The 11,572-nt window shown below is 40.9% G+C and overlaps 1 protein-coding gene across 1 annotated transcript; it reads left to right on the forward strand.

The window, feature by feature from the left end:
• The first annotated feature begins 814 nt into the window (after positions 1-814).
• LOC131548252 (zinc finger and SCAN domain-containing protein 32) lies at positions 815-7,977 on the forward strand. Its single transcript, XM_058789413.1, has 2 exons — positions 815-5,038; positions 5,244-7,977. The coding sequence occupies exons 1-2, from the start codon at positions 4,882-4,884 to the stop codon at positions 6,509-6,511; spliced, it is 1,425 nt and encodes a 474-aa protein (XP_058645396.1). The 5' UTR covers positions 815-4,881; the 3' UTR covers positions 6,512-7,977.
• The last annotated feature ends 3,595 nt before the right edge of the window (positions 7,978-11,572 follow it).

Raw genomic sequence — 11,572 nt, forward strand, 5'->3', positions numbered from 1 at the left:
CCTCCTGTAGCCTTTCATGCTTGCTCACAATCTTCAGTGTAACCTCCAGACACCACTCTGGCACACTCGATTCTAGGGCCGCTGCCCCAGTGCCACTCACCCCAAAACCCAACCTCCCTCGGCCAGCGCTGGTCTGTGTGGAGATTATGTAAGCCTGTCTCTATAAATAGTGGCGCCCGGGATCTTTTGTCTTTACCTGCTCGCTCTTAGCCCAACAGTTTTATTTCTGGAGAGCTTGTGGAAGCAGTGCCATGCAGAGCGCCTGTTACCATAGTTACTTATGTTAGCGAGGAAAGAGAGAGAGAGAGAGACGCCACATTCTTATTTGGTTTTCTCATAGCAGCAGTGCAATCTGTTTGAATAGACTCATTCCTTTTCAGTCTGTAGTTGTCCCTCAGAAAAGGTGATGAATTCTTTTATAGGCTTTTACTGAATCACCTTGATACGGTCGGTCGTTATGAAGTCTGCCTCCTGAAAGAATATGCAGTGCTAGCTGCTCGAATTACACCGTGGGAAGAGGACCGCCATGCAAGTGCACAATGAGCTTGTTGATTTCTCCAAATGGCTCAGGTGGCAGCTGGGGAGTTGAGAAAAAAGTTATGGGCCTCGTCCCTGTAACAAGCAAGAGTGCTACAACATGGAGTGCCCTGCTGTGTAACAAGAAGGAGCCCTGTCGCCGTGGTGCTAAGCTAATTTATCCTCATTTATCGTGATTAGATAACTCCAGGTAGCTGGAGGAGAGCCAGATTGGCCTGCTGGTATGCTCTGTAGCTGTGGCTCAGAGTAGAGAAGAGGTTGCTGGGAATGTGGGGGTGTCAGTCAGAGCGGGCGGGGAACTGCTGGAACCCTCCGCAGTCACGATCAGGAAGAAAGCCTAAGCTCTGGCCCCTCCCAGCCTGAAAGGCGAGGATGGATGTCCGGGGACAAGGGTGGGCGAACACAAGGGTGTATTTCTGGAACTGCAAGGGAAACCTGCAGCTCGCTGAGTGGGGTTTCGGTTCTGCAATTGGGCTTCCCTAACCCCACTCCCACACTCCTTAGACGGAGGAGAGCAATAAGTCGCCGGTTCAAAAGATCCGTGCTTTCTGAAAGGGGTTCAAGCACTGGAGCGTAGTCATGCATGAGATTGTGAGTGAAAGGGAAAAGAAAGCGAAATAATTTGGCAGCGTGATGCAAGCTTGCATTGAGTCGTGTTTCCGGTCGCGGAATCTCTGATGTTAGCTCTCCCAATCCCTTTTTTCGGTTTCTCATTGTTGCTATGGTTTGAGGAAGATGAGCCTTCATCCAGTGCCGTTGGGGGTTTGTAATATGGGACATGCTGCAGAAATGTGATGTGGAGGGCGTATGATTCCTCTGCCTCTTGAAAACCTACCAGACATTCTTGAAAGTACTCCAAAGCCTCTCTTTTCAGAATGTCTTCATGCATTTCAAGCCCATAAGCTTGAACCTAAGCTTTGCAATGTAAACAAGTTGTTTTATCTTAATATTTTACACAAATCTTTGTTGCTCCGTTTTAGTGCTCTGTTTTTGTACTGTAAGATATTGCATTATTTTCCAACTTTCTCTTTGCAGTGCTGCTTCTTCCCTCAGCTCAATCATTGCCTTGGGAATTAGTCAAATTATGTGTGGATACGATTATGCCATTTGATAATGGTGTTGTTGAGCTTTCTAAAATGCTGCTATGAACAGATGGATCATGAGCATGAAAGAAAATGAGTGAAGACATAGAGACACAACATTCATTTCACATGCATTGCACTGGCAGGAGCTTATACTGACAAACCAATATTATCTATAGACATCTATTTTGTCATCTGATTCTATTCAAAGCCCGAATGGGCTTGAGATATCTGTAGATATTGCAGTGCAAGCTCAGATCATCTGACGTTTCCTTTCAAACAAACTTTTAAGAAAATACTGACAGATCGATGGTCTCATTACACTTTTACCTTCATTGCATTTCTTTGGTATAATAATCTTGGTAAGTGCAGGAATTACATAAATCCATTACTGAGCTCCGTGGCATTTTGCAGAGGCGAGAGGTGAGCGCTACTCGGCAGTTATCACAACAGCGTCTCAGTGTTATGAACTCTTTAAGAGGAGAGCTTTTTAATAGGTTTAGGTCAACTGGGAGAGACCACTGGAGAGGGGGATATTAGGGGCTCGAATAGGGGAAAGTAGCGTAATGCGAACAGTTACCTCCAGAAAATGTCAAACTCGTTGTTAAGTGCGATTTTGTATCATCATAATAAGAGGAATATTTCGTGCACCACCAAAGCCAATTCCATCGTGCATATGGCCGCTTCTTTGTCATCGTGCATATGTATTTATGGAAACCTCGCCTAAATGGGTTACATGGCCAATCTTTTTACTCAAGGCTGTTCCAAAATAAATGAAAAATACTGCAACTGCCAATATTTTTCAACTATTCTATGCACATGCTGTTCGGAAAAAGAAAAAAAACATACAATAAAATAAAAAATACATAAATAGATTTGGTGAACAAAGGATACTTGAGTAGGCATGTGCTAAATGAGTGCCTCGCTTTTTTTCAGCCCACTGCTCAACATATTCTTCCTCGTCTCTTTTTGTCCTCCATTGGTGCTCCAGTGGCCTGTCCAAAGTAATATTGCACAAGAGTGGCAGTCACAGCTATTACTTCTCAGTTGGATGGGGCAAACCACAGTTCTCAAGTGATTTTAAAGCCACCTGAACTTCTCAAAGTTTCCACCTACCTATTACAGGACAAGTGGACATCATTGTCCCCAGTGGGTCTTTAACAGGGGTTTTGCAAACCATGCCATAAAATACTGCTTAAGCTTGAGGCTGTGTTTTGGAACATGATAGCTCTGATCATTAGCTGGCAGACCAGCTTGAACCACAGTTCAAGATGTTTTTTGAGCATGCTGGCTGGTCAGTGAGCTTCTATGTTCCAAGGCACAGTTTCCAGATTAAACTGGATTTTGCAACAGGGAATTGTAGTTGTAGAGAGTAAAGCCACCAGTGTAGGAGTATCCATGTGCTACTGTTGTAATTTTTAGAACATTTGGCTAAGAAGCTGCAAAACATAACTTTAATTTTATTCATCTAAAATCTAGGCTACTTTTTGTTCTTGTGAAATGCCTTCTTAGAAAAGCTGCTTTTTAATATTGTTCAATAACTTATTCAAATATTTCTATAACTTCTTGTTGAAGAGGCATAATCCTAGAAATTGACCTAGATTTGACAGCAGTACATGGGTCAATGACAAATAAAGATGTCCAAAATCAAAAGATAAATTTTAGCTTATAGAGCTGTTCCATAAAAAGTTCAAAATCTCATTTTATTTTATTTTGTAAAGTGTAGTGACCTTCACACAGCCTTTTTAAATTGTGGGCTAACTTTTGCACTTTACTGTAACCTACAAAAAAATAGAAAATGACTTTTCATTCAGAAATTGAAAACATTATCATGAAGAGGTCTTTAAGTATTTGAATGAGTTGTTTAATGTATTTTTACAACAACAACAAAAAAAAAAAAAAAAAAAAGGAAAGAAGGAAACCCTTTTCAGTTCGACGGTTACATTAGGCCAACAGCAAGAATGTCACCGATATAGCAACGTACACAGACAGACTGCAGGCCTTGAACTATAATTGTAGAATGGAGTAGCCTGCTATTTCAAGTGGCGCTCTCCATGGTGCTGGACAACAGAGGACTTTTACCGCCAGCTCTGCGCGACAGGATAGCAGAGCGTCTCAACTATCTACTTGTTTGAGGAAAATATTCACATTTGTCTCCGGGCCGTTTTACTTAATGTTGTACATTATAATTCGTTTTGTTTTCTATCTATTTGATGATGTTCTATGAAGTGTGTTTTATCTGTATCAAAGTATATCTAGACTACAAGCAGCCGAGCTTATGTTCTGGAAAATGTGATTTTTTTTGGACTGCAATTACTTTACAGCCTGGTCATTGTAATGACAAAACTTTAATGAGGTGAAAAAGTTAATAAGGTGATACTATAACTTTAGCTCAAAAAACAAGGGGGATATTAATTAGAGTTGCTTTCCACGTTTTATGCTACATGCTGCAGAGTAATGCATTGCCTTTGTACCACATCAGTTATTAGCATGTCCAAACAAACGCACACAGTCAGTTAATTGTTAGGCAAATATTTCTTATGTCGCAATGAACAACAGCATGTTGTCAAAGTTTGTTAAATATCTTGTTGTAAATTAGTTCAGTTTTACAAGACGTTCATAAAACGAAATGAAAGCAAACAGGCTGCAATTCGATGTCGAATTTTTAGAGGTTGATTTGACGGCGTCTGAATATAAAAAGGATTTTTTCATTTAACACTTTCCGTTCATTTTCGTTAGGGGCGCGTTCAGATGTCTACGAAAATGTAGCCTAATGCATAGTGCTTTAGTTTTAATTAGCTAAGAAATTCATAGCTTAAGCCTTGCTCTCCGTCGTTCCCGTACACTTAACGACAGCCCTGTTGAAGCGTCAGAACCGTAACTCTCCTTTTTTGGGGAAGCCCGTCATATCCTCTGTCCATATATGGTCACGAAGATGACACGCAGCGGGGAATCCTCTCACTGGAGACAATGAATGGGGAGGAGGGCTGATCGGTGAGACGGAGTGTATAAAAGCCGAGCGAAGGGAAGCCGTTGGTGTGAGAATCAACAGATCTACACATCTACAGATAGCTGGAGAGCTATATTACCTTGACGCAGATCTCAAAAAGGGGGAATTCCAAAGTATTTACATTTCTTTTTTGGACGAACGCCTTCACGGACTTAATTGTCGGATCGGTTTTTGCTCTTTCTTGTGTTTGCAATACCCCCTTATCAATAACCTGCTCGGACTAACAGCCATTGGAAAGCCATTCACGGAAAGATGCTTAACAACATGGATTTGAACTCTCAAGATTCTTTTTACTCCCAGTTTGAAAACTGTAACAGTTCTGCGATAGGGATGGAAACTCACGGCTCCAAAGACAGCCAGAATGTTTTCATGGATTCTGGAAGGACAGCACCTGCCCAGTTTGCACACGGTGAGTTTCTGACAGATCTTTAAAAATCTTAGCGCTTTTTGTTATAGACCAGATTTCAGTACTGCTGCATGAAAATTATATAGTGCAAGTTTATTTAAGCCACTCACGAAACTATGTAGTTATATAACTGGTTGCACATTTCACTTAAGGCACTGACGCATGCCTGTTTTTTTTTTTTTCTTTCTTTTTTTTCTCTCCATCCCAGGGGCGCCTATTACCCCCAAAACGGAGCCCACGAGTACAGATCAGTATAACTCTTGTCAGGGTCCGAAAGAAAGCTACGCAACCTCCCTAGCTTACTCAGGCAGCTTCTATGTGGAAACATCTCAAGGAACACCTTGCAGCACAGAAACACTGCTCAACATGATCACCGAAATCGTTGGCATCTCAACTACCCCTGTGTCGGATGCGCATCAGTGTGCAGACGGAACGATGAACGCGAGCCGTAGCAGCTTCGGCGACGAGGGGGTCCAGACGCAGGCCACCACCTGCACCACCACCCCTCCGCTGTATTCCCCGGGACAGCCAGGCCACAGCTACCCGGACTCCCAGACCGCCACGCAGGCCCAAGACTCGGCTGCGTCGCATTTAAACTTTGCCTCCTCAGCGCAAGACGCGGAGCCGCTGTCTGAGAGCGCGACGTTCCCGGTGGTCATCAAAAATGAATTCGAGAGCAGCTGCTACGAGTGGGGGACCTTCAATAAGTCGTACTTGGATGCAGGCTTCCAGTCAGAGCCGTTCTCCATGTCGAATAGTTTTCAAGCTGATCAACAACAGGTGGACGTGAAAGAACTTTTGGACTCTTATTCTCCCATTTGCACAAACCCAGAGACTGAATTCAAAGTGGAGAGTACCCTTAAACAGGAGCAGTGCTTTGGAGATACTTGCACACAGGGCTTCAGTGCTCCCATGTTTAACTACTCCACTCCAGTTATGGATATCCCACCCACCAGTCTTTTAAAACCGACCATTTTTCCAAATATTGAACTTCAGTCGAGTTGCGACACAACCTACTCGACTTCCACAATAGACTCGGTACTGTATTCATCATTATTGCCGGAGTCTTTCAGTCAAACTTACACACGGGCTCAGAAGCCTAGTCGTGTAAGAAAGAGCCCCGCTTCCTCTACCGGACCGGCCAAGGAGAAACCCTTCACGTGTCCGATGGAGACCTGCGACCGGCGCTTCTCACGGTCGGATGAGCTCAACAGGCACATCCGCATTCACACGGGACACAAACCTTTCCAATGCCGCATCTGTTTGCGGAGCTTCAGCAGAAGCGACCATCTGACCACGCACACCCGCACTCACACCGGCGAGAAACCCTTTTCTTGCGACGTGTGCGGCAAACGCTTTGCCAGGAGCGACGAAAGGAAACGGCACGGTCGGGTGCATCTCAAACAGAAAGAAAAGATGGAGTTGAAGCCACAAGTAGTCAACGCGTGGCCGTTCACTCTGCCCGAGGCCATTTAAGCGACAATTGTGGAAGGCGTAATGAGCGCTCGTTGTGCGTGATGTCAAATCTTACCGTCTTGGAAGATTCAAGCTTATTAAAACAGTTGCTTAGGCTACAGATTACAACTCCAAAGCTCAAGTGAACGTCGTGGCAACTGATTCAAGCGACCCGCATGAGCGTAAAGGTCCACTGAGGTGACGGATCCCTTTTTCGCGAAATAGGGAATAGATAGAATTTTAAAACTGGACCTCCCACATTGAACTTTGCGTGCAGCTTGAGGTGTGTGCAGCAAGCGCATAAACTTAAAACGAGTGTTTTTTTTTTGTTTGTTTTTTTATATATATATAAGTTGTCCTCGACCATTATATTTCTTAATCGAGGAGCGTGTTTTGCAGAACACATGAACTGCAGTTCAGCACTTTCACTATGGAACAGCTCCAACCTCGACCTTGCATTGTAATGCGGCAGTAAAACGCACAGCTGGAATGTATTGCACTTATCTCCACTTTCGAACTTAAAAATGGTTTTAATTCGTGCTTTTTGGTCTTTTCTATTCTAACGCTGTCACCTGTTTAAGAATTCTTTAAAAATGCATGTAAATGTTTACGTGATATTAATAATCACTGATAGATGCTTCATAGCACAAGTCAGATTTACCTCGTTTTACAACATGGTGGCATTATTGATTCATTTGTGCCAAGGTTTTTACAACGTATTTTCCCCTTTATATCTGTTTCATTTTGTTGCTATGCTCTATCGATTAGTAATTGTGTTGTACAATTAAACAATCCAGTTCTACTGTTGTCAAATTTACACAGCGAGTGGGAAGAAATAAATACATTTATATGCCAATGATCATTTGTATTTTTCTAACAAGTGCTACTTTTTACATTTTATTTTGAACTGAAAGACTATTTATATCTTTATTTTCAATGTGTCCCTTGCGTTATGGAAAACACAGGGCATGCATAAGATGTCTTGAATTTCTTCAGTCCATAATGTATTGAATGTATTAAGCCATTTTTAATACCATTGTCTGCCCTAGGTATCTGCTATTCGATAACAGGTACTCTCGTTTTTTTACCAGACCACAATTGTGTGTTATTGTGTGACCATGTGACCCTAATTCATGAAATATGAATTATCCAGTTCACATGGCTCCTATATTTTGTGATGTGTTGAGAAAAAAGTAGAATAGCACAGGGTTCCACACTGCTGTTGAGTGATTAGAAAGCATACGTTGCTGCAGTTTTCAATAGTTCTTTCACATGATGCTAGAACAGTTTCAACATGCCTTTCAGTCTAAAAGCTTTTGTATTGTACTAGCTGAATTATTCAATAGAGATAATGGGGAAAATGTAGAAAATGTGAACTTGCCTTAAGTTATAATAATTATACTACAGAAATGACTTTGTACATATCAAGACCGTTTATACGCAATACTTTGGATGAACATTGATGTTTGTTATTTTTATGACGAATATTTATGAATAAAACAATTTCTTGAGGTGTTTAAGGAGAAAGCTTTTCACTGAGAATCGTCATTCCAATGGTACGGCAAGCAACATTTGCTATAAATGTTATTTTGTATATACTCCTCCCATCTGTCCTGCCCTTCTCATGCAGACATCTACACTGGCTCTGAGATCTTGCAATCTGTCGCCAAGTGCTAAGCAGCAGTGATAGGGACTCCTCAGCATGTAGGCTGCCCTGTACGCATGACGCGTCCCGCTGGCAGTACATCACTGGCTCCCACTCCAATGCGCAAGAGCCTGTGCTGTCTTCCTGACACTCTAGCTACTGTCAGTGATCGGCGTGTGATGGACCGCAAAGCGTTACATTACGCCATAATGTATTTGATCAAACTGTGGCATAGATCTCTTCTGATGCCATCACTGTCCTCTTCGGAACAGGGTGTGTCATGGATAAGTGTTTAAGTGCTGCTTTTGTGCTGTAGTGGCTTTCTATGAATGATATTCACATTTTCAAAAGGGAGGAGAAGAGATGGAAGCCTACACTCTTAAAAATAAAGGTTCTTCATTGGCATCAATAGTTCCATGAAGAACCTTACAAATTCAGGGACCTTTTTTATTCCACAAAAGGTCCTTTAGACTAAACTCTTAAAAATAAATCTGAGTTTTTCACAGCAATGCCAAAAAAGAACCATTTCTGGTTCCCAATGAACCTTTGAGTGAAGAGTTCTTTAAAAAGAACATTTTAAAAATCAAAAGAACCTTTTTTCACTTCAAAGAAGCTTTTGGAAGAGTGGAAAGGTTCCATGATGTTAAAGGTTTTTCATGGAACCATGTATTCAAATATTCTTCACGCTAAGAAAAAAAATGGTTCTTTTATGATATCGCTGTGTAAACCCCCTCGTTTTTAATATTTAGACCAGAAACCACACATACCATATTTTCTAAATATAGCCAAGGCTCACTAAGTGTCAATTTTCCACAACTGAGAATTGGAGTTAGGCTAAAATCCAAATGAAACCCATTCTACTCCCTTCAATAAGTAAAAAAAAAATATATATATATATATATATATATATATATATATATATATATATTAAAACTCAAACTTTTGTGAACGTTCTCCTTTGGGTTGATGGTGCTCCATGTTACTAAAAAAGCAACAGCCTACGTTAGGCAGCCATATGTCTCATACAGATATCAACAGTCGCATAATTGGCGTGTCAGAATCATTCAGAATCTTCACTGTAATAGTGCTGCAGGTATGACGTATTTTTGTAGGCCAAAACAAGTTGGCATTTAAGCACTTCTAGTTCCATCGAAGTAAATGGGCTGTTTGAATTGGTCTTTAATTGAATGCATGAAATAAGGTGAATATATTTACACATTTTATCCAACAGCATGTAATACATCAATAATACCCCCTGGTTTTGTGTAAGCTTTCACTTGTCCAAAAAAAAAGGCAATTGCTAAAAAGTGGCTAAATGGGACAGAGGTTGTCGGTGACGTTAAACATCATCTACTCTCTAGTCCATTTTCACAGCTTCATTGTCATACACTCTTATGAACTATTCAAACTCAAACTTTCAGGAAAAATGTTTTATAAATAAAGACCGAAACTGAAATAAAGCTTAGTGATGATGACTTTGAAGTGGTGTAGTTCATTTGAAAATATTTTAATAATGAACAAAACATGTAAGAATCACGAAGGAAAAATCTTACTGGGTTTTTGTTGATGGAACCAGAGTGACGCGGATTTTTGGGCTCTGTAGCACATAAATTTTGCTGTAGTGCATAGCAAAAGCTTGTACCTTTAACCTCCCAATAAATACCTACTGTACCTTGCGAGAAGGCAGTAAATTAGAAGTAATATTATATGGAAATGTAAGCTGGGGCAGAATTACTTCTTTAAATAAAGCTGAATTGCATGCATTTTTTATCAAATCAGTGAGCACAGTCAACTATTTACAGTAAAAGGAAAAAAAAAAAAGTTAGTTTAGTTTTAAGTGTCTATATACTGTAGTTAAATTTAGCCCAAAAACGACTCATCAAAGGGCCATTCTAGCCTATATAGGCAGATTCATTGTCTGTTTCAAGACGCCAGTTCACAGTCATTGAAATTTCTCCATGTCCGTCAAATTAAGTGTTTGTTTTATGACGCGTAAAGGCCCGACTTTTAAAAGCCGGAGGTCTCGTTAAGTGTTACTAGCTATATAGGTCTCAAGTACACCTTATTAATCATAGTTGCACTTCAGACTAAGCTAAAAGACGATGCGGCCGCTAGATTGATCCGTCCCAGTGCAATCATTGCGTGATTTTATATCCACCTTGACGATGTGTAGCCGGCGTAGCGTGGTCCTCGGGTGGGCTTCGTAATCAGGGTGCATAATCATAAGCTACTGATGGCAATCAGCCTTAGCGGATTAATTCGTCGGATGGCTTCCCGGCCCGACGGTCCTGTCTCTGATCCTGAAGAAGGGTGTGGGTGTTTTGGAGAGAGCAAATGATTAAGATGGAGAAGTGGCGAGGTAAAAGAGCTCGTTATGCAAACATTTAAGTGTTTGATTCTCACCATTGTTCCGAAAGCGAATTTCTTCATTAGTATTACTGGTCAGGGTAGACACTAGTGGATGGATTCGAGAACTTGCCGAGGTGTTTTTATTCCGCACTAAATGGCAAGTTAATCCAAGGGGTCAAGGAGTCTTGTCGAGGCTACCGCTGTTATCCACGGTGAAACATTACTATGGCAACAAGGGTTAAGCGTCACGGTGAGCCAAAACGGAATGGAGAGGTGAATGTTTTGAGTGAGATGAGTTGCCTGAAAGCAATTCAATCACATGGTGGAACAGTTCGGAGCTGTCCTTGATGGTGCAGTGGAGGCAAAGAGCCTTTATACCCCAGAACAGTTGATTTTAAACTGTTAGGAATTAATGCAATTCAGTCGGTATAATAATGAAGCAAGAGAATGGAGATTACAAACAAATAGGCCTTATGCATGTCTTTTTGTGGCTTAGACTATCTTCTGGAAATGAAATATTGTTTTGTGTTAGTTTTGATAGGGTGTAGCGAACCAATGAACTAAATTGTATGTAAAATGTTGACGTCCTGTAAGGATTTTTCTTTGCATTTTAAATGTATAATATTATAAAGAATCCATCTTTTATTTAACTGGAATGTGTGTAAAAGTTCAAAAAAGTATAACAATTCTTAAAGCACATGTGCAGTGCAGTAACTACATTTCACCAGGTGGAATGAGCTGCTTGAGAGAGAAGACTGAATATTTGTACCTAAAATACATAGAAATAATTTTCTGGCATATTTTTTAGATATGTCTTTGAGGTGACGCTAATTGCCTTTGGTTACTGCTCACCGTGGCTTTCTCTGAGTTTGTAACTTTCATCTGAGCGTGACTACAGATGCTCTGCATGTGGGAAAAAGTTGTAATATGTGTAAGGTGCATGTAAGCTAATATTGCAGTCGGATTGCTAAGATTAGAGTAAATGTAAACTACTTTTGAAATCTGCAATCAGATTTAATTCATTCTCTTTGACAAAAATGAGTGCATGTACTAAATTTAAGGTAGGACTTTTGATTTTTGTAGAAGGC

This window comes from Onychostoma macrolepis, chromosome 01 (genome assembly GCF_012432095.1).
Source record: "Onychostoma macrolepis isolate SWU-2019 chromosome 01, ASM1243209v1, whole genome shotgun sequence".
NCBI classification, from domain to species: Eukaryota; Metazoa; Chordata; class Actinopteri; order Cypriniformes; family Cyprinidae; genus Onychostoma; species Onychostoma macrolepis.

Excerpts from the sequence above, each read along its gene's own strand:
- LOC131548252 (XM_058789413.1), top strand. The coding sequence starts at position 4,882 with ATGCTTAACAACATGGATTTGAACTCTCAAGATTCTTTTTACTCCCAG. Across the intron at positions 5,039-5,243 it reads ACCTGCCCAGTTTGCACACG|GGGCGCCTATTACCCCCAAA; the intron begins GTGAGTTTCTGA and ends TCTCCATCCCAG.